The 24465-nt window shown below is 37.3% G+C and overlaps 1 protein-coding gene across 1 annotated transcript in view; it reads right to left on the bottom strand.

Moving 5' to 3' along the window:
- Positions 1-21840, bottom strand: part of GORASP2 (golgi reassembly stacking protein 2) — a 42792-nt gene extending 20952 nt beyond the window's left edge. The window contains exon 1 of the mRNA XM_001367786.5: positions 21235-21840. Coding sequence (XP_001367823.1) covers positions 21235-21297 — 63 coding nt within the window. The 5' untranslated portion in view covers positions 21298-21840. The remainder of the gene's footprint in view (positions 1-21234) is intronic.
- Positions 21841-24465: the final 2625 nt, after the last annotated feature.

Here is a 24465-nt window from a genome sequence, read left to right as displayed (position 1 = left end):
AACCCCAATTGTCTAACTCTTCCCACTCTTCTACCTTCTAAGACAGAAAGTAAAGGTTTAAAAAAAGGGAAGAAAAAAATGATTACCAAAATTTTCTGAATAAGTACCCGAGTCATAAGATAAGAATCTTTGGCAAACAAATTCTAAGACAATAAATTCTTCTTTCTACCACTCTAATAGTACTCTAGAGATGGTGAAGATTGTTAGATCTTCTATAAATATTAACTGTTGCGTACACATAACTAAAGGAATTTTTTCAACTTTTGGACATTCTTATTACAAATAAAAAGGCAAAAATGAAATTGCAGCCAATTGAAAAAGTGGCTGACAGGTTGTTCTTGGAGTGGCAAGTAGTTTGTAGAATAGTTGGTATCACATTAGGCACTTTACCGGTCTTGTTCACCTGTGTATATTTGCATATTTTCATTGTTTGCCTTTTAAAACACAAGTTCATGTTGTAGTTATGCCCCTACAGTGTAGTACAAGTCTTTTGACCTATAAGGTAATGTTCAGACTTCATTGGAAAGGAACAACTAAACTTTCATAACTTTCTGTTGGTTTTCAGAGGATAGTCAAAGTAGAGAGGTTAAAAGCAGTATGGTATCTTGTACAATACCCTCAAACCATCTGACACAGTGGAAGGGAAGATTTAGTTTTAAAATGTTTTAGTTTTAAGAATGTTACTTGCTGTATTTATTGAACTGTAGATTTCACATGTGAATATTGTCTGAAATCAAACTTAAAACTGAGATGTTAACACAAATGGTCACAGAAATTTAGGGAATTAACTAGTGAGAAAAAATGCTTTGCATGTTCCCAATTTTATTTTATATATTACATTTTATTTCCTGGTTGTGTTAGGAAAAGTGCACATTACCAGAAAAGCAAGTCCTAGTGAAAGATTAGCTTTGGGTAGTTGTGAGGACCTAACCCCCTTATTTCCCATTGGTTCAATGTATCAATATTTGTTTTTGATTTTTATGGATTTTCTAGGAACTTTGCCCTATGGAAAGTTGAATATTGACTGTGTATATCTTGTTTGCATATCACCTTGCCCAGGAAACTGAGCTCCTTTGAAAGCATGGAATATTTTTGGTCTATATAACCCTAGCACTCAGCACAGAACCTGACACATACATTCTTACTTAATACATTCTTGTTGACATGACTTTTATTTTTATTGAGAATCTAGTAGCAACCAAAACACACTTCACAGGACATTTTGACTCTCTTCGATTGAGAAATTAAACTATTTGCAAAAAGTCTACCATCACACCTATTGCAGAGGGCAAAGGGGCAGAAAAATATTTCAACATTCAATAAGACCCTCCAAATTAAGTCAGTATCTACTTTAATATGTTCTGGAATAGAAAATAGGAGTCAGACATTTAGACAACATATAAACTTTGCATCTACACTGTTTTAAAATTATATATATTTTTTAATCAGCAAAAATTTTCTTTTTCTCCCTCTCACTCCATTGAAAATGAAGGAAAAACAAGACCTCTGTTGCAAGTATGCATAGTCAAGCAAAACAAATGTATTCACTGGTTATATTATGTATATATGTATGTATATAAACCTGTGCATCTCATTCTGGACCTTGAGTCCTTCACCTCTCTAGGAGGTGGAGCATGCTTTATCATTAGTTGTTTGAAATCATGATTGGTTGTTACATTGATCAGATTTTCTAATTCTTTTTAAGTTGTTTTCTAAATTGTCATTGCAAACGTTTTCCTCTAAAGGCTCTGTTCACTCTGCATCAGTTCATATATCACCATAGGTTTTTCTGAAACCATTTCCTTCATTTCTTACAGCACAATAATATTCCTTCAAATTTATAGTTCAGCCATTCTCCAATTCATAGGAAACCCCTCAGATTCCCATTTTTAACCACCTCAAGAGCTATAAATATTTTTGTATACCTTTGTGTGTTTTGCATAGGGCTAATCTCTCCTATAATCTAACTTTCCTCTATTTCTTCCTTTTTTCCTCCTTTTCATATTTCCCCATTGAATGAAATATATTTCTGTACACAACTCCTTATGAGTATTACTTTTCCTTCCTTCAACCAGTTTAGATGAGAATGAAGTTCATTTCCCTTATTTGTACCCTGATATACAAGATGATTTTCTTTAATCTTTCCTTACCCTATTCTTTCCATTCTTCCCTTAAGATCACTAAGATATAACAGAACCATTTCTAGGTCTTGTCTAATTGGACTCCTCCATGCCTGATGATAACAGGGGTTCAGAGGGAGAATGTATTCTCTCTCTAAATTAGAATGTAGGCAGTTTGTATTCTGTTTAGTCCTTTATCATTATTCATTTGTTTTTACTTCAAGATACTGAATAGGTGGCTGGAGATGTGAGACTGCAGGTCAGGAGAAGGTTGGATAAATACATCTGAGAATTACTGTCATTAAGATCCATATTTTTATGAAAACACCCAGTGGACAAATATGTTTATTAAATGATAATTATAAACAATTATAAATAATTTCAACAAAGAAGAGGAAAAAAAGATTTGATATTAATGCATACTAAAACTAAATATAAGAACAGGTATGCAATTACATTTATTCCCAAAATACAGACATTTCCGATAGCATATTATGCATCACTATGTTGAATCAACTTCTAAATAATAAAAACCAAGCTCGCACTTATCCCACCAAACTGTAAAATTGTCTCAATAGAAACTTTCCTCAGACTAACCCTATATCTTTCTTTTCATTTGCATTATACTTGTTTCTCACTGAAGGCGTGCCACCCAGTCTCCTACCCTCTGTTCTCTCATCTGCATTGGACATTCTATTCACTGCCATTTTTTAATATTCTTAATGAACTTATTCTTTCCATTTTGGAGTGACTAATCCTGAATTTATTTCAGTTTTTCTTCATTCTTCCATGTCAAGGTACCTAGATCTGCTATAATATAGCAAAAGAAGAATTTTAAACATTGCTTTTCAATTATATGCAAGTTTTGTTTCTTCCTACAACCTTCCAGCTACCTCTTAAGGTTTCTAAACGTCCTCCATCAACCTCCAGTACTAAACCATCTTTTGTTGTGGTTATGTTGCTCATTCTATCATTTAGCCTTCTTGTTGTTGTTGTTCAATCATGTCTGATTCTTTGTGTCCCCATTTGAGGTTTTCTTGGCAACAATACTGGAGTAGTTTAACATTTCCTTCTCCAGCTCATTTTACTGATGAGGAAACTGAGACAAAGGGTTAAGTGACTTGCCCAGGATCACAAAGCTACTAAGTACTGAAGGCCACATTTGAACCCCGAAAGATGGTTTACTGGCTCTGGGTCTAGCACTCTATCTACTGTGCCATCTAGCTGCCCACCTGACATTCTATCCATTGCTGATTGTTCTTTCTCTGGCTCTTTTCTTCCATATCTTTAATATTGGCATTCACAAGGTTCTGCCCTCAGCGCGCTCTCTGTCTGTCTGTCTGTCTGTCTGTCTGTCTGTCTGTCTCTCTCTGTCTGTCTCTCTGTCTCTCTCCTCACTTTCTCATTGGGCTATCTTCCAGGGCTTCAACTATCACTTTAATACAGATGAACATCAAATCTCTATCTCTAGTTCTGATCTCCCTGTTTCAGACCCACTGCCCTACTAGACACCTCCAAAAGAATGTTTAGCCAGCAACTCAAATTCAGTATGCCTAAGAGTAAACTTATCTTTCTCTCCCAAACCAACTTCTCTTTCTGCCTTTCTTTCAGAAGCATCTTTGGTGTCACCTCTACTTCATCTCTCATAGTCAACAAGTTACTGAGTCTTACTGATTTTCTTTAAAGTCTATTTTCTCCTTTTACTCCTTTCTGTGGCCATCAGCACAGGCTCTCATTACCACCTGCCTAGAAAACTGGTTATAAGGCTCTTATAGACATCTTGTCACCTCCATTCTCTCTTTTTCCAATCCATTCTTTATTCTACTACCAGATTAATAAAGAATGGGGAAATATATGGGGGAGGATGAGGAAATGCCCTAATGATTCTCAAAGGTTCATCTATTACCTTTATGAAGGGCTCCCAGATCTATTTGTAGTAGGGTCCCTGTATCAGTAGTTCCAAGACCTACTCTGTGGATGACTAAAACCAATGTACATAATTGAACATCTGCTGTTAACTACAGGTTAATCTATCAACAGATTACTGAGCTAATGGATACAGGGGCATAACTGTACTACCATACCCATTGCTCTTGCTCTTTTGGGCCATTATTATAGTAAATAAGGTCTTACTATGAATGTGATCATTGAGAACACTAGAGGCAGAATGGAAGAAAGTTTTTGCATGGGAATATGAGTATGGGAACAAAGGGAAATGAGTTAAGTACTGGGCTGTAGACTTCACTGTGTTATAGCCCAGTGATGGCGAACCTATGGCACAGGTGCTAAAGATGGCATGCAGAGTGCTCTCTGTGGGCATATAGCTGCCCTCCCTCCCCAAAATTCATTACTAGAAAGGCATAGGGACTCAGGCAGAGCTGCTCCCCTCTCCCTCTCCACTGTGCCTGATAACATTTTTTCACATTCCCTGCCCCTCTGCCCAGTGGGTGCTCAGTGGAAAAGTTGTGCAGCTCATAAGTGACAGAGTTGGCAGGAAGCAAAGTGCTCAAGCCACTCCCCTCCCTCTCTCTACACTTGCTAAGGACATTCCTCACTTTACTGGTCCCTCCCCTCAGTAGCCTAATGGGGGCACTTCTTCCCTCCCCTGTGTGGGGTAAGGGGGTGGTGGGGCACAACCCACAGTCTCTAATAGGTTTGCCATCACTGTTATAGCCTACAGTCAACTGGTGAATACTTTGAAACTTATGACCCCCCCCATTTCCTAAATTTCCATTTTTTTCTGTGGTTAACTAAGGGTAACTAAATTACCAGATACTGAATCAACAGATATGGGGGCACAACTGTTTGCAGGCTTATTTATCCTCTGAGCTTCAATCCTGTCTTTCTAGTTTGTCAAATCTTTATCTGAATGTTCTTTTGGTACCTACAGTTCAACATGTCCAAAATTGATTTATTATCTCCCTCTTTCCTTCCTTTCCCAAATTCTGACCTTTCTCCCAACTTCCCTACTTCCACTGATGAAATCATCATTCTATCATTCACACAGGCTCAAAAATATGGAAGTCATCTTTGAGTTTTCTCTAACCCCCTTACATTCAATTAGTTACTAAATTCTTGAGAAGCAGGGGCTGTGTTATCCTATTTTTCTAGCCCTAGAGTTTAACACAGGCAGATCTGATCATTCCTCTACTCTGTCAAAACACTCTCCTACTGTCTTCTCATTAAAGCCCTGCACTGAAAATCCAAAGTATTATACCTGTCTAGCTCTAGCTCCATTGGACTTTTTCTTTTCTTTTCTTTTCTTTTTTTTTCCCATTGGACTTTTTCTACCAACCTGGCCTATTTACTACTTCCTAAATATTTCGTACTTTCACATTTTTGTTTACATTGTTTTGTTTCCTCCTCCCACTTTGACCTACTAAAATTCTATTCTTAACTTAATTCTAACTTAAATGTTACCTACTCCAGGAAATCTTGATTCCTCTAGTCATTAATGACTTTTCTCTCTTCAAACTTTACCCAGCACTTTTTTGTACTTCTGGTAGACTTATGTCACAGGTATCATCCTTCTACTACACTGTAAACTACATGAAGAAAGAGATAGTGTTTTATTTATTCTCTTTGCTAGTACCCAGCAAAACACTTTACAAATGGTATATACTTAATAAATGCTTACATGATAATAAACTGTGCCTAAATTTCTAACTTTTATTTCCTTCCTTCTTTACATAGTATACATCCATCCTTCCAGAAATATTATTTTGCTTTCTTCTTTCCCTTCAATAAGTTCCTCTTTCTATTCACATCAATGTTTGTAGCACCCATCTATTAATTTAGTTAGGGAATATTAACACTCCTCAATAACACTGTCTCCTAAGTGCTCTATTTCTTAATGATTTAGGGGAAAAAAGTGTAGAAGAGGTAAACTAAAAATGAATCCAACATCAATAGCACCTAATGAGATAACTCAGATAGTTATGCTGCCATTAGTCACCTCATGTTATAAGCCTACCTGTTTTTCCTATATTACAGTCTCAGAGAGGGAAGGGATTTCAAAGACTACTTAATCCAATGTATAACTTAAACAATCTTCTCTTCAACATTCCCAGAAAATGGTCATCCATAAAGCTCAAGGAACCAAAGAATTCCTGTTTAGAGTAGGCAAGAAGTGAACAACTTGAACAGTAACTTCTTGCAGATTGGTTCTTCCATGACAGAAGAAGCTTAACCTGCTCTCAAAGGTGGTATCACTTTTTGCTTCAAGTGAGGGAAAAAAACCCAGACTATTACTTGTGCTAGTCTTACGCTTCTGAACATAGGTTAAATTGGAGGCCTCAAAGTGTGATCAATAGAATGCAGGAAAGATTTCAGTTTGCCTATATACCAGAGATGCTAGATGGAAGGAGATGGTATTGGTGATAAAAAAAAAAATGTACCTCAAACATCAAGTGTGTAGTACTAGGCATAACTTGAATCATAGCTAGAAACTCTGGCATCTTGCCTTGACAAGCTGAGGTAGAAACAATCAATTGTGTAGCCCTCTAAAAGGCCCATAAATATCTTTAGCTCTTCCGTTTCATAAAAAAAAAAAATCTCACCAACACCTTACGTTTTTTTGAAGGTTTTACTCATCATGTGCTCTTCTCCCCCTCTTTATTCTATATATGATCAATCTGAAAGAGAAGTCTATTTGTAATGAAAATGCAATTTTCTTTTTCTTTTGCATTTTTCTATCTTCAAATGCTATTAAACAAACCCTACAAATTTCCACTAAAAACTTAAGAAATAGTTAAAGCTGAGTTTCATTCATTTAGGACTTCTGAATGGTTCTCAGTAAATTGAGTACATGCCAATTTTAAATTTATTTTCAGTGATCAAGATAAAATACTGAAATCAGAGGACACACTGCACTATAAACATATTCTTCAATTTTAAAAGACCTTTTCAGGAGAAATGGTTTATTAGGCCTACAAGTGGGTAGGTTTTCTTGTATGAGTCATAACAGACATTAATTTGGCACAGAGAATTTAATTATAACAGAACTGATTTCCAATCACTAAAAAATTATTTTATGTTATCCATGAGAAATAATTCAAAACACAAATTCTACTGATAAGCTAACTGTGTCATTTACATATGAGCAATACTTGCTGCAAAGAGAAGAGAAATGAATAATTTCAATGCAAGTAACTAAACTAAGTAACATCACTGCATAATAGCTGCAAAAGAACAGTCACATGATTATTCCTGGGAAATATGATATGTTACATGATAATGCCTGGAAAATAATGATCACGAATTATTAAAAAGACACAAAACCAAAGCTTGTGCCAAATAAATGAATACCATACTGTAAGCTTATAACCATAGATAGGTCTTTAAATACCAGAATTCATACAGTCTATTATGGTCAGAACATTTAATTTGGTAATGTGTAAATACCACAAGAAATCAAACATAGCAACCTTTAAAGTTATAATACATGAGGCTTTTAGTCATCTTAATTAACTTTAGTGTTATTATAGGAAAGCAACCAAAGACAAAATAAATTAAATACATTTATAACTATATTTAGAACAATTTTCTTAAAATGTATATAGTTTAATAAAAATTAGAGGATGAAACAAAATAGATCATCCTTTAATAAGCACTGGTAAAGCATTGATGTAGCTACTCAGTAAATACATGTCATATTTCTTTTTTCTTTTTTGAAACCCTTACCTTCTATCTTGGAACCAATACAAATGGTTCCAAGGCAGAAAAATGGTAAGGGCTAGGCAATGGGAGTTAAGTGATTTGCCCACACAGTTGGGAAGTGTCTGAGGCCACATTTGAACCTAGGACCTCTGGTCTCTAGGTTTGACTCTCAATCCACTGAGCTATCCAGCTGCTCCCCATGTCATATTTCATATTAAAGGAGAAACCATATAAGTTATACATTAGAAATCTAACACTACAGTTAAAGTAGAAGTTTTTAAGAGATCAGTGATGGCCATGAAGGAGCTTTTCCATATATGGGTTGCTTTTTGTTATTTTTTTTAAGGTACTATTGTTTATAAAACAGTTCTACTTTAGTTCTGACAGGAATTAATAATCTATTTGCATTCTTTTTTTCCTGTCTTAAAAAAAATCACTTCTTCCTATTAATTTCTGTGAGAGTTTTTTACCCTAGCAAGTGGAAACAGGTAAGCTAAGTGATCATTTACACCCCACTGCCTTCTAGAGAACAAATATCACTGAGACAGTTTGTTGTTCAGTCATTTTTAGTCATGCTGGACTCTCTGTGACCATATTTAGGGTTTTCTTAGCAAAGATACTGGAGTGGTTTGCTATATCTTTCTCCAGCTCATTCTGTAGAGGAAGAAATTGAGGCGACAAGGTTAAGTGACTTTCCCAGGTCACACAGTGAGTATCTATGGCCAGATTTAATATCATGTCCTCTTGAATCCAGGCCCAGCATTTGTCTATTGCACCACTTGGCTGGCTCAGGAGCAAATATTTTTGTGACTAAAGTATTTGAATTTTTGCCTCAGTTTTCTCATCTTAAAAGGGATGAGTTCTAAAAATAATTTTAAAAAATTAAATTGAATTTAGTTCCACTTTTATTTCTTTTGGCTGACAAAAAAGATGTAGCAATATAGGAATAAAAATGAAGAATGACTAAGAAGTTATTCATTTATACCCAAACTGTAACAGTCCACACCTGTGTATGCACAAGGAAGATAATTAATCTGTAAGGATTGTTTTAGGAGAGAGCATACTCAGTCCTGCTCATGGCAAGAAAGGCACTGACTTTTGATCCCAACATTCCTAAGGTTTAGGCACAAACTCAGGTTTCTTTGTGCTCACCTGGCTGAGACAATCCATGCCTCTGCCTTGTTGTAATGTACACCTGAACCAATGGCAATCCACTGGGTCTTCATTAATATGTATTATGTACCTTTGCATCACAATGTCAATAAATATGAGCAGCTTACAGAAAGTGAGCCCTTATTATCTCTTTCTCCTGTCCCTCTCCCAACTGGAGCTTGGCCTCTGGACAAGAACAGCTTTTCTCATGGGATTTCCTTTATCTCTGTAAAAGACCTTTCCATCTTAATCTCCTATCCTCAAGCGGGAGTGATCCGTGCTTAGAGCACTGGCTCTAAGTGATCAGTGGCTTTTCTCTCAGTTGATCTCTATACTCATTTCTGACTCCTGTGTTGCTGATTGAAGGTTATCTAACTGCCTCATGTCCTTGTGAAGTTAGGTAGCTGGGGCTTGATCTGTGCAGCTCGATTATTGTTAATATTGCATTGGTGTCTGCCTCCATTCTTATCCATCCCCTCAGCTTCAGCCCTTCTCCCAAGGGTCAATCTTTTATCTTTCCTTTCTTGTAAGGGCTGCTGGTCAGAACCTTACACAAACCATGAACTCCTGACATGTAGTGGTCCGGAAATTTTAATATCTCATGAGGCAGTGAAATTCCTCTACCATATAGTAAGCCTTCTTGTAAACCGTACCTGTTGTTCCAGGTTCTGCCCTCTGGAGTGATACAGAGTAAATTCATATAATCTATACCTTATATATCATAAACTCTTCTCTTTGTAACTTCCCCAATCTTTTCTTATTTAATCTAAATGGAAAGGGTTTCAAGTCTTCTCATTAAGCACCTTCTTCTACAATAAAATTCTTAACCTTCTTAAATTGTAGCACCCAGAAATGAATAAAAAATATTATGGGTGTCATCTGACTAGAACAAAGTGCATATATATATATAGTATAATCACCACCTCCTTCATTATTTGTTTTTGACACTACCAATATAAGACAAGCTCACAAAACAGTTTTTGGCAGTCACTTTACATTACTAGTAATGAATTGACAGTCACATAAAATATCTAAGTTTTTTTTTTTCTCATGTGAAGTACTGTCCAGTCATGTTTCTTACAGATTGTACTTTTCTAGTTCATTTTGAACCTAAGTGCAAAAACCCTTTATACTTTCCTTTATTAAATGTTTTAAAATATTTTCCTTATTCTTTAATAGATCCAAGAAGACCTCCTTTGACATAAGCACCTTCTCCTGTACTGCCAGGCACATGCTCTCATCCTATAACTCTTTTTTTTGCATGGGAAGAGTAAGGGTGGAACCCTTCCTCTACATTCTGACATTGCCTGTTGTATTGGGGATTCATTTTCAGGGATGTATTGGATTAGAGGGCCACAAGGGCCTAACACTAAAATTTGGTCTTGAGTCTAAAAAAGTTGAATCTAAAACTTGTTAGAGACAATACTGGAAGCAGGTACAATAATACTAAATAAAATGATAAATGTAAAATATAAAATAAATTAAACAGGCATTTCAATACAATTAGATGTTTTTTGAGGTGTTGTCATCCATCTCTAGTTCCCCAACATTATGAATTTAAGTACATCATCATATAGCTTTTAAAAGCATTCAGACAAATCACTGATAAAAATTTGCTAACAATCTCTTTTCAGGCTTAAATCCATCTAATGTTACTACCCATCCAACTCAATTCTATAACATGTTTACAAAGATGAGAACCTTTAACAAATGATAATCTGAAATTCACATATACCTTTGGCATTTCCCTGATTTGTTAGTCTTGTAACTGCCAAAAAAAATTTTTTTAAGGAAATGAGATTAATTTAACAAATTTTGATCTTAGTGACATATGATGGTTCCTAGTAATTGATTCTCTTTCTAGATATTCAAAGATCATACTTTTAAAATGAGCTGGGGATGGAAGAGCTCCCCTATACTTTGTCACATATCTTTTTACCCTTAAAAAATTGGGACAATAATTATTCATCTTTAATCTTTCAATACTATGTCTCTTCAGGGGGCAGCTGGGTAGCTCAGTGGATTGAGAGTCAGGCCTAGAGATGGGAGGTCCTAGGTTCAAATCTGGCCTCAGACACTTCCTAGCTGTGTGACCCTCAGCAAGTCACTTGACCCCCATTGCCTAGGCCTTACCATTCTTCTGCCTTGGAACCAATACAAAGTATTGATTCCAAGACGGAAGGTAAGAGTTAAAAAAAAAATACTATGTCTCTTCTCCATGATTCCAACTCTCCAAGAAAATGAAGTACAGTAGAAAGAACATGGATTCAGTTCCAGAAGATCCAGGATTGCACCCACTTTTGTCACTTAGATGTGTGACCTGGACAAATCACTATCCAGCTGGTCCTTAAGTTTCCTCTTACATAAAAAGAGAATAATATTACCTAACAGAGAATGAAATGACAAATACATTGAACAAACTCTATAAGCTATAAATGCAAGCTACTATTATGCAGAACAAAACACAGTCTCTTGGCTTCTTAAATAATGGTTGAATTCTTCAAAGATCAGTGACAGCAGTTCAGTGATTTCACTTGCCAGATCTTTCAGGATTTAGATATTATCTGTCCAGGCCAAGAGATATGGCCTCACTTAGATCACCAGGCTCAGAGATCTGATACTTTCTTTTTTTTTTTTAAACCCTTACCTTCAGTCTTGGAGTCAATACTGTGAATTGGCTCCAAGGCAGAAGAGTAGTAAGGCCTAGGCAATGGGGGTCAAGTGACTTGCTGAGGGTCACACAGCTAGGAAGTGTCTGAGGCCAGATTTGAACCTAGGACCTCCCATCTCTAGGCCTGGCTCTCAATCCACTGAACTACCCAGCTGTCCCAGATCTGATACTTTCTTAATAACATTTGTTCTACCATTTCCAATCTGAAGAATACTCCCTTAGACACACAGTATAGAATCAAAACTGCTGTTGAGCTCTTCTGCTTTCTCTTGGCTATCTATTATAACATCTGCCTTAAAAATCTGACCAGTGCCTTTTTTGTTCCTCTTGCTCTAAATAATAGCTTTAAAAAAGCCCTGAGTTGATCTACCTATGCAAAAGAAAGATATTCTTTAAGGTATTAGCCTTAGTCCAGTAATTCTTAATATAATGCTTAAAACAATGCTTTGAACATTTTTTAAATGTCAGATCCATTACATTTTGTGTTAAAGACTGAAAAATGTTTATTTCCCAACTTGATTACAAACCACATCTGATTCCAAATAACTTTAAATCCACTCAGAGAATTAATTTTTGTCACCACTAAAAATATTCAAAAGACTATGCTATAGCGTCTGAAGGGCATTTGAAAAAGCCAAAACCAGAACATATCTGACCAACTGCATAATCATAAGAATAAGTACATATTCTCCTAATAATGCTTAATCCGAATAGGATAGAACTCATTTGTATTTATAAATTCTGGCAGGTTAAAAAAATAAAAACATATTTATAGTTATACTTTATATTGTACATGTCATATAGATTCTAAAAAAATATACAATAACTTCAAAGACAATTCCTCCAGTGTGGAAGCATTATATTTTTCATGTACTGGTTAAACCATACATTGTCTTTGGCAAAAACTTGGAGTCGGTGAAATAGATTGACTTGTGCTGACATTTTTACTTTTCTTTTCAGATATGGACTCCCCTCTCTCTCTAAGCTTGAAGTACAATGGCTGCTCACTAGATGATCTCATTACTGATTGGCATGGGAGCTCTGACCTGCTTCTTCCAATCTGGACAGATTCATCTCTCCTTAGAAAATCATGTGTCCCCCTGGTGAGATGCTTATTCTACTGATGCTGGACTTACTATGGACACTCACTCAGTTTAGCCCACTGTAACTGAGAGAGATCTGTCAGTCTCAGACTCCCTGGTAGCTGGGATTACAGGTATGTGCTTCTATAGCTAGCATTACTCTAAAAACAACTTTTTTGTTCTTAAGAAAACTGTAGTGGATTATGGAAAACAACTTCTAACTAAGCCAAAATAAAAAACACAACAAAACCACTAAACTGTATATACCCTGTGAAATAGCAATAGCACTAGTAGGAATATATTATACTCATATAGTTAGACAGAGGGAAAGGTGCACATATAGAACAATATTGATAGAAGCACTTTTTGCAGCATAAAAAACCCCCAACAAAAGCAGAAGCATTGACTTGGGAATGGCTGAACAAATCAGGGTATATGAATGTAATGAAATATTGCACTGTAAAATGTGGCAAAATAAGGAATTTATAGATTATGTATGGAGTGAAAATGAGTATATTATTCTCAATGTAGTTTTGGTTAGTAATAGTAACAATATTAGATCATTATTTCTGAAATTCCAAAAAGATGTTAAGTTTGTCATTATCTTAATTATATAGCTTGGCTCTCCCTTTACTCTTCCCCCTCCCAGTCTTTCACATAAGCCTTTAATTAGTATTCTTTTGCACAGGTGGAGGGTATTGTATTCATTTCCAATCAATTGGAAGTTTATTTGTATATCTTTAGGTATTGCCTTTGGATATCTGACTCAAGCCAAGGTCCCAGTTCTTTGCCATAAGCAATAAAGTAGCATCAGACTGCATCTTATTCTGGTCTCAAAGATTATCTGAGTGATTAAAGGAGGTGCATCTTGTTATATCAAGACCCTCCAAAATCCCACTCCACACATTAGGAAGGTTTAAATGAACTGATTCAGAGAAAGTGAGTAGAATCAGGAAAATAATTTATGCAATGACCATAATAATATAAAGGAAAATAATACTGAAAGACTAGAATTCTAATCAATGTAGTGACCAATCTTGTTTCAATTGGTTAATTGATCATGAAACATGTCTCTCCTTTCAAGAGGAGGTAGTAGGCTAAAGAGCATTAGTATCAAACACTAGGCCCACTGAGGTAATACTCCTGAGTGGGGCTGAAACCATATTAAAGTGTAACTGGCAAATAATAAAATTAAGAACAAAGATTGTGAAAAGGGAATTTACCCTTCCCCTTTTGAATATGTATACCTGGTGTGAGTTTAAACTCCGCCTAGAATTGAGTCAGGAGGATAAGAATAACAGCAGGAAAAATGTGGCAGTAGAGTCAAGAGGTCATGAGTCAAGGGGGGAAGAGGGGGAGGCAAGGGTGTTCTTCCCTGCAATACCCCTTGGACTGCCCTTGGACTGCCCCTGTGGAGGCAAAATAGAGAGCCAAGGTCGGCTCCTGAGACCTGATGTGTCTGAGTTAGTGGGTGGAGAAGTTTGATAAACTGAGTAGAGAACTAATCTGGGGCTCTACACTTTTGAGTTTGATGCTTCCTGGACTTGGACTTGCCTGTGAGAGTGTCTATGGAGCCCTTAATGGTCACTAATGGATAGCAAACTAAGAGGAGCGATAAGGAAAATATATTTTATATCTCTCTCCTATTTTTCCATTTTTCCCCTACTACTTTTGATTTAATAAAATTATTAATTTGGGGCCAGTCTCATAATTTTCACTCTTACAAGATCATATAACTAACTGATCCATCACTAGTGAGGCATAAACTATGAACTTTATTATGTAAGAGTATTTGGACACAGGTGTGAGTGACATTGGCTGTATATTTTTCAATAATTTATGTTCAAGTGAAAAAGGATTATGACTTTTGCCAAGTGTATTTTTTTAATTAAAAAAATTCAAGTAGTATAACAAAATAAGTCTCAACTATTGGCTTAGTGAAGAAACTTCACACTTATGGAGCTTTAGCTACATAAAAGGACTTTGAAAAATGATTATATTCTTATCAAAAGATTCAATAATTTTAAGTTTTCTGAAATTATTTGAATTTGTATAAGGTCCTCATATGTGGATGACAAAGATTTGTATAGAATGACTTTAACCAACATCTATTACAAAGTAATCTGAAGTAGTCTGTTAAAAGCATAGTATTCTATGCTTTCAACGATCTAATATATATTCTCACTTCTGTCTTTGAAAGATAACTCAAAACCTGTATTCACTAAATGAGGAAAAAATAAGAAAAAGAAAACCTTTTACCACTCCTTTGTTTACATAACCTTTTGAAATTTGGGTTAAGTTGTAGCAATGCTTCACAGAACTGATTATAATTTTCTTCAATAATAAACAACAAAAATACCTGCTTGTCTACTATTTGCACTAAAAGGAGTCCCAAGAGGTTAATCCAGTTTAACAACACCCTCCTCCTCAAAATATTTCACCATCTATAAACCCTATCCAAACCTCTAAATAATTCACCAAAAGCATGATCATAAATAAAAATCCAGGAACTTGATGAGGAAAGAGATGATGTCCATGATGCCTCCCATTTTCCTGAATCATCTTTGACTACCACATGACCCATGCATATCCAAGCTAAGGCTCCTGAGCTCCCTCACCAACTTCCTAGTTGATATTTAAAACTATTTAAGGCCACAGACACCTCAAATCCATTGTGTCCAAAATAGTAATTCTCTTTCCCCTCCAAACCCAGGCATCTTTCAAATTTCCCCTATTTCTGTCTCAGGGTACTTCCTTCCAATCTTCTCAGGTTCATAATTTTGACATTATCTCAACTACTCATTCTTCCTCCCCAACAGATTCAACTGCCAAATCTCACCATTTCTGCCTCCACAGCATCTCTCAAGTCCAACCGCTTCTCATCGTGACTACTTTAGCTCAGTGCTTATTTCTTACCTGTATGTAACACTACTTAATTGGTCTTGCTGTCAAGTAGTTCCCTACTGCATTTCCCTACTCTAAATATCTGCTAAAATAGTTTTCCTAAAGAACAATTCTGACCATGTTACTCCTCTATTCGATCAACTCCAGTGGCATTCTCCACTTTATTTCCACCATGATTTTTTCCCTAGTGTGATATGAACATGGAAATATTACCTGTTGTCTGAGGGAGGAAGAGAACATGGGTCACAAAGTGTCCCAAAACGATTATTAAAAATTGCATTGACATGCAAAATGAAAAGACCAAAATTCCAATGGCTCTCTGTTGGCTCTAGAGGTAAATATAAAATCATGTTCCATTATTCATTACTCCTTTTTGTATTCTCTATGATCTGACTTCTTCCTGTTTCTCACAACCAATATCATCTCTGAGCTCTGCGCCTTGGCACCAGCATATCTCCCATGCCTGGAATGTACTCCCTCTTCAAAGGCCTCTGCCAGTGTCCATCCCCCCAAAACTACCTTGTGTTTTTTTAGTTTATATTCCATATATATTTATATATTTTGTCTCTCTTGATAGATCAAGTGCAGCTTATTTCATTTTTGCCTCTGTAATTTTTTTCTTAAACCCTTACCTTCTGTTTTGGAATCAATACTGTGTATTGGTTCCAAGGCAAAAGAATGGTAAAGGCTAGGCAATGGGGGTTAAGTGTCTTGCCCATGGTCACACAGTTAGGAAGTGTCTGAGGCCAGATTTGAATGTAGGACCTCCCTTCTCTAGGCCTGGCTCTCAATCCACTGAGCCACCCAGCTGCCCCCTCCCCCTTGTAATTTTAATGCCTTAGCACAGTTCAATTCAGGGAACATACTAGATGCTGATTTAATCAATGCCTGCTTGATTGATTGCCAAGACTAGTTTTGGAATGCCTAAAAGTATCCCTAGACTCTAATGGTATTGTGAAACTCTTGCAACACAATTAATTTTAATTTGCTTTATTTAAAAAAACATTTTGGTACTTACTGCAAGGGAGACAGCTGAGGCAGGAATGAAATGAATATCAAACCAAACCAACATTAATAGTTTATGGCAAACCCAAAATATTTGTAATTATAGGCCACTGGGTTCAAAACACTTTCACTTGCCAATCAATTATGAAGAAGTTGGATTATAGGCATTATATGATAACTGATGTAGCAAAGGAAAGTGAATTTTAGCAAATTCCTCATTTTAACATGTCTTATGTAGCTCTGTCAAAAGGACTTTTACTCATAATAGGTATGCTTGTCTTTGACAACAATAACTGGCAAAGTTTCTCTGGATTCTGTGACAAAATAATTTTTATTTAAGAAGATAAATGAAATAGGTTCTCATAAATAGTAAAATAATATGCATCAAGTATACAGACAAGGCACATGAGACTATTTATTGAATCTGGACCACATAGTAGGAATAAAAGATAATCCCATTTATCAAACATTCTTCCCAAAATAAAGTCACTGAAGATTTAAAGTTCTATTAATTTGGCCCATAATAAGTATGGAATTATTGGGGTTTTAGAGTAAAAAAATCATAACATAAAGAGCACATTTTAGAAGTTATTCCTCTTAGTTTGTGTAAGACAGGACATAGAAGATCTCCAAAATATCTGCACTTAAAGACCAATGTTTATATAAAGTTATTATATACTTACTATACTCTGGGCCTAGTAATATACCAAAATAAAAAAACGATAGCACATTTTTGAGTTTTATTAAGAAAATCTGCACATCACCTACTGATTTTCAAAGCAGAAGGATAAACAATGAAAATGGGGAAATTCTGGTAAAACAGTTACAGGGACTAGAAAATAACTAATAAGAAAATAGCAGTGAATAAGAATGTCACTAATCCTAGACCCTATTCATTTTTATTACTGATCAAGATGTGACCAAATTTTAGTAGTTTATTAAAGAAATATACCCTATACTTAGGTTATTCTAGGAAAAAGTTGATTAACTTCATAATTTTGTCTGTTCTGCTTCATAGAACTGAATAGAAAATATACTCTTGTAGATCTACTGACAATTGATAGCAGATATTTCTGTTATTTTTCAGACATTAGCTCCTCACAGGATAAAACAATACAGTATAGTGCTCAAAAGAGCTGAATTTAATTTCTGCCTCAATGACTGGCTTTCTGGGAACATTCAAGTAAAATCAGTTAACTTCATGCTATGTCTTGGAATATAGGGATAAGTCTACTTGCCTTCTAGCCACTTTCCTGAGATGTCTAGTGAGCACAACTGAGAAAATATCTACAGAACCTCAATCTATAGAAGAAATTAAAAAAAGGGAAATTAGTACTCATGTCACTTTAATATTAACATTATTTTACAGATGGGGAAATCAAGGAAGAGAGAATAAAGAAACTTTTCAAAGTCAATAATGGCAGAAGCAGCCTTAAAGTTATACTATTATTTCAATCTTAATATTCTCTCTAACCCATCTACTAAATACACCATATTCCATCACCTTTCTGCAATAATTATGGCTCATGATGAACAACAAGCATATTAATACAGTATTTGTCAGTTTCCCTCTCTTTGGGTGTGGTCTATCTGAGACTTTTAGATGTGGGAAATTCTCGGGTAGGAAAAGTTGCAAACGGGGAGGTGGGCATTTGTCTTCGAGAGTTGTTGAATCCAACTCAGAGGTTAATCTATTTTCCCATGATCACATGGATGCATGTTTGACTATTTTACACTGCCTCTAATAGAAAACAAAACAGATAAAATCAATTACTCTTTATACCTATCTATAAAACAGATGTTGTTACTTGGGTATTACTATAAGAAAAAGAAATTACACTTAATTTATACTTGAAAGTATTATGCAACAGAAAGCATTGTTTTTGTACCTAAGACTCCTTTTACCATAACACAGAATTCTTATTGATTATTAACTTGTCTTAGCATCCCAGGATCTGTGGCATTCATCCAACTATCCTTTATTAAATACCTGCTATGTATCAGACACCTGTTCCTGTAGCTGAGGAAAAGATTTAAAAAAAGAAATACCTGTCCTCAAGGAACTTGCATTCGAATGATGGGACAGGAGAGGGTTAACAAACATACAAAGAGAAGTAAATACAAATTAAATAAACGAATCCTCCAGGATTCAGTCTGTGATAACTATGTCATCATTTAGAGGATTATAAAGCAGATTCTTGGATAAAGAAGAAATAACTTTTTAATTGTGGCAGTCAAGTGATAGAATGGATAGAATGCCAGGGCTAGAGGAAGACCTGGGTTAAAGCTGGCCTCAGATATTTACTAACTGTATGATCCTGAGCAAGTCACTTAATCTCTACTTCAGTTTTCTGTGCTACAGGGATAACAATAGCACCTACTTCTGAGTATTAATACAAGGATCAATGAGATAATAAATGTACACAGTAGAGACTATATAAATGTTAGCTATTATTATTAATCCTGTGACTTCCAACCATATGACTTCAGGCAAACTACTTAGCCTCTTGGGGACTGTGTCTTCTCATCTAAAATAATAGGGGGTTGGACAGGATGACTAGAGTAGGGGATGGTTTTGCCTTTTTTTGTATCCCTAGTACTTAGCTGAATGCCTGGCACAAGTGTGTGCTTAAGAAATGCTTAGACAGGTTTTAGCTATAAATATATGATAATAGACAATGACAACTAACTTTCTTTTCCCTACTCCCAATCAGCTGCTTACTTTCCTTACTCCAACAGTAAGGAATCAAGAGTTACCTCAATGGTAACATTTATACAATACAGTAAAAACATTAGTGGACAATAGTACCAATAAGAAGAAAAGCAGTAAAGAAGGAGGTATTACTAAATATATCCTTTCATTTCTGTGACCCTTTATGAAGTGAAAATGCTATTACTTAATAGGTCTCATATTTCAAGTCTTCTTGAGCCTAGTGACATAAATGAGGCTTTGTCATCTTCCTGAATAGCACTGCAGCCTGGAAACTATTCTGCTGATGCCCATCATGTTACTACTGACCCTACTGTCATCCAGCTAGTTATGTGTTAAGAGGCAGAACCTGAACCCAGAACTTGCTGAGTCCAAGACAAGACTATCAGAGACCACATCTGCTTGTCTTTGACGACAATAACTGGCAAAGTTTCTCTGGATTCTGTGACAAAATAATTTTTATTTAAGAAGATAAATGAAATAGGTTCTCATAAATTACAATGCTGGGGGCAGCTGGGTAGCTCAGTGGATTGAGAGTCAGGCCTAGAAACGGGAGGTCCTAGGTTCAAATCTGGCCTCAGATACTTCCCAGCTGTGTGACCCTGGGCAAGTTACTTGACCCCCATTGCCTAGCCCTTACCACTCTTCTGCCTTGGAGCCAATACACAGTATTGACTCCAAGAAGGAAAGCAAGGATTTAAAAAATTACAATACTCTCCACTTAACAGATCAAAATCTTTACCCTCTAATAGAATTCTGGTTCCAAGGAACAAGAAGAAAGGTTCAGGAAGTTATTCAATGATCATTTATTAAGTGGCTACTATAGGGCAGTGTCCCAAGCCTTGGTAATAAAAGAAAGGCAAAAAAATTCCATGCTCTCAAGGAATTCATTCTAATGGGAGAGACAAGGAAACAACCACGTGCAAACAAGACGTGTGTGTGTGTGTGTGTGTGTGTGTGTGTGTGTGTGTGTGTGTGTGTGTGTGTGTGTGTGTGTACACAGGATAAATTAGGGAGAGTCTCAGAGGGAAGGCACTAAGATTAAGGAGTACCGGGAAAGTCTAGCAGAAGGTAGAACTTTGGCTGAGACTTGTAAAAAGCCAGGGAAAGTAAAAAGCTGTGATGAGGAAGGAGGAAGGAGAATGTTCCAGGCATGGGTGACAGCCAGGGGGAAAGTATGGAATTATTAATCGAATGTGAGGAGCAGCAGGGGCCAATCTCACTGAATTGCAGAATATAGGGAGAAGAGTAAGGTGTGAGAAGGCGGGGAAGGAAGGGGTAGCATATTCTGAAGGGGTTAAAAAAGACAGACGGACATTCTGGGGAATCTAAGAACCAATAATCAAGGGACAAGGAAGGTTATGAATTGCAGTGCCACGCGATTAAGTAAACATTCGCCAGGCAAACCTATGTATACCATGTTGCTTTCGGTATCCTACGATTAAAGAGTTGCCAGACACCAGCCTTTCTTTCTCAGAGACAGGTGTCAGCCGAATCCAAACTAACCCCACTCCGACAGTGAGGGACATCTATTACTAGAAAGGCCAGCGGCACCACAGTCCCTTCTTGAAGCATCCTCTGCACGCTTTTTTTTTTTTTGCTCAAACATCTTCCCTGGAAATTTGAGGAGCCAGGAAAGGCACGGCCTTTGGCCAGGAACGGAGAGAAGCAGCTCTGGGCAAAGGACTACAAGCGGACGGCTCCCAGCCACCCGAGGGATGCGCGAGGTTACCACCTCGCCAGCCTGGACCCTACACGCCGGAAGCAGGGAGACGGCTCTCCCTCGAGAAGACGGGCAGGGGGGCCGCCTCCTTGTCCTCCTCGTACCCGTGGCCCCCTCAGAGGAGTGGGTGTGTCTGCGCTCCCTCTTTGCTCTGCACGACCCGACCCCGACCTACACGCATCGCTCCGGTCTCCGGGCCTCAGCCTTACCCGCAAGACGTGGTAGCCTTCGGTACCTCCGCCGGGGATCTCGACGCTCTGCGAGGAGCCCATGGCGGTGGCGGGCACAGGACTAGGGTCACCGGCCCCTTCTCAGCGTAGCTCCCCGCCCCCCCCCCGCCCCGCGCAAGGCCCGGGCCTCTCTTAGGACGTGGCACTCGCTGGCTCTGGAGGCCGGCGTCGCACAGCCCGACGGGAAATCACTGCGGTGGTGGACGTGGTAGTGGTGATGCTGGTGACGGCACCGGGGACAGCGCCACCTCCTGGGCTCCAGAGGGAAGGAGGAAGTAGAAGTGTTGCTGGAGGAGGAAGAGGAGTGTATTCGAGGAAGTCGCGGAAGCGAAGCGGCGGTGATGTGGAAAGTGATGGGCTGGAACGCTCTGGTTTCCTCGCGAGATCTCAGAGTTACCGTTCATTTCCCAGGGATGTTTCCTACGGTCGCCCCATTGAGACAAGATTATTAAGACGAGTTTTCGCCTCCGCGAAAGATGTTTTTTACTCCTTGAAGCACAGCACCCTCTGGTGGCTTGAGTCGGAGAAAAAGACGTTCCCTTCATCCTTTAAACTTCAGCTTCCTAGGCTTTAAAGTCCTGCCTTTTGTAGGGAACATAGCTTCTGCATATCTCTGACCTTAGGATTTGTTCCCTTGGTGAATATCTCTTGCTCCAAAGAAGCCTTTGGAAAATAAGAGCAATTTATCTTCTCCTCTCTTTTCTACCCCCATTATGCGGGAGAGGGTTTGGTTGGGGGGGGGGGGGTGGTGGAAGGAGGAGTAGGGAGAAGCAACCTTTTCTCTGGGTCAAAAAGCCTTCCTATCCATTGGCTCTCACAGCTGTCTTGGTAGGAGCCCTGCTCTGGCTTACATATACATACATATGGTTCCGGCCCTGTGGTTCTACCACTTTCGCTGGCAAAAACTCTTCTGTTCATGCTTTCCTATCTTTTTTCTTTATCTGGTTAGGTGTTATTCTAATTTCTAGTTATTCTAGTTTCTGCCTTTCCTAAAGTACTTCTATTTATTCACAACCTCTTGGTCCCACTTAACCCAAAATACTAAAAGCAAGAGTTGAGTGGGAAATGTTAAAATAGGAAATGTTCCTGGTAGTTGCCCGACTCCAAATGATCATTTTGACGCCTTCCTTGTTTGGGGAATTCTTCTAATTTAGAGATACTTAACCAATTTTGTGTCATGGATGCCTTCCACAGTCTAGTGAAACCTATGGACTTCTTCCCAAAATTTTTTTTAATTGCTTTTAACATTAAAAAAAAAATTGAATTACAAATTCTCTCCTTTCAGGCCCTCCCTCACACCTGTTGCTGTTGTTCATATTTTGTTTAGTTGATGTGAAATTCTTGAAAAACTTGAAATCAAGACCATAAGAGCCTTCTCAAAGGCAGGCACTATGCTAAAATACTGAGGTTAATAAGGCAAGAAACAATTCCTGAAGGAGCTCATGGTCTGATGGGTGGGGATAACATATAAACAACCATGAACAAACCAGATATATAAAAGGCAAAGTGGAGATAATCTGAGGGAAGATAACAACACTAAAGATGATTGGGAAAGGTTTCTTGCAGATGGGATTTTTTTTTTTTCTGACACCTGAAGGACACCAGGGAAGCCAAAAAGGCAGAGATGATGAGAGAGAGTTCTAGGTTGTGGAATACAATGAAAAAATCAGAAGAAAATGAACAGTCAGGAGATAGATTGTCATGCTAGAGGAATTATAAGAAGGCCAGAGTCACTGGCTCCAAGAACACATGGATAACATCCCTAGTTTTTCAACCAGAACTTCAAGAGTATGATCTGGAGGACTTTTATCATTCTAGTTGCCTTTCTCAGTCACTCTCCAGTCTATCGGTGTCCTCTCTAGAATCGGATGCCCCAAACTCAGGACAGTACTCTAGATTTAGTATGATCTGGGCAAAGTACAACACAGTAATTAGATCTCTTTAGTTTTTTGGCTGCCATATCATGCTATTGATTTTGTGGTCATAGAAACACAGAATTCTGGAGGTGAGGGGGACCTCAATGACCATCTAGTCAACACATATTTGAGAAAGAATTTCCTCTACCACTTTCCCCCTGATGAGTTATAGTCTGATTTCCTTTTTAATCTTTTAAAAAATTAAAAAAAAGTTTTTCCATGGTTACATGATTCATGTTCTCTTCCCACTCTTTTCCTTCCCCTCCAACCTGAAAAGCAATTCCACTGGGTTATACATATATTATCATTCAAAACCTCTTTCTATATTATTCATTTTTAAAATTAAGTTTATTTAATTAATTTAGAAGATTTTTCCATGGTTACATGAATCATGTTCTTTCTCTACCTTCTCCCATAGCCAATGAACAATTCCACTGGATTTTACATGTGTCATTGATCAAGACCTAGTTCCATATTATTAATATTTGCACTAGGTTGATTGTTTAGAGTCTACATCCCCAATCATGTCCCAATCAAACCATGTGATCAAGCTACGTTTTTCTTTTGTGTTTCTACTACCACAGTTCTTTCTCTGGATGTGGTTAGTGTTTTTTCTCATAAGTCCCTTAGAATTGTCCTGGATCATTGCCTTCCTGCTAGTAGAGAAGTCTATTATATTTGATTGTGCCACAGTGTATCAGTCTCTATGTATAATGGTCTCCTGATTCTGCTCCTTTCACTCAGCATGAATTCCTGGAGGTCATTCCAGTTCACATGGAATTCCTCCAGTTCATTATTCCTTTTAGCACAATAGTATTCTATCACCAACATATACCACAATTTGTTCAGCCATTCCCCAATTGAAGGGCATCCCCTCATTTTCCAATTTTTTGCCACCACAAAGAGTGTGACTATATTCATTTTTGTAATAGAGTAGTTTTTAAAAATAGAAATCCCAAATCATATTCCCTTATATAAGTGATAAATCAAATGCTTTCTTCTGGATTTCTATTCCCACAGATCTAGTAATTTCTTTAATAGCTCCAAGGAGAAGCAATCAACTGTGTCCTGTCATTGTATTTGGGATAATTCCAATTGCAAGGAAGTTCTTCCCCACCCCAAGCCCAAATTTGCCTCATTGCAATTTTGACCTGTTGCTCATAGTTCTATTCTCAGGGACCAATGGGAACAAGTCCAATTTCTCTTCTACATTACAGTCTGTCAAAGTCTTGAATTTTCATGTCCCCCATAAGTTTTATTTTCATTCTTATTTTGAATATACTTTTATGTGTAT

Source organism: Monodelphis domestica, chromosome 4, assembly GCF_027887165.1.
Source record: "Monodelphis domestica isolate mMonDom1 chromosome 4, mMonDom1.pri, whole genome shotgun sequence".
NCBI classification, from domain to species: domain Eukaryota; kingdom Metazoa; phylum Chordata; class Mammalia; order Didelphimorphia; family Didelphidae; genus Monodelphis; species Monodelphis domestica.
This window is presented reverse-complemented; position numbering and strand designations above follow the sequence as displayed.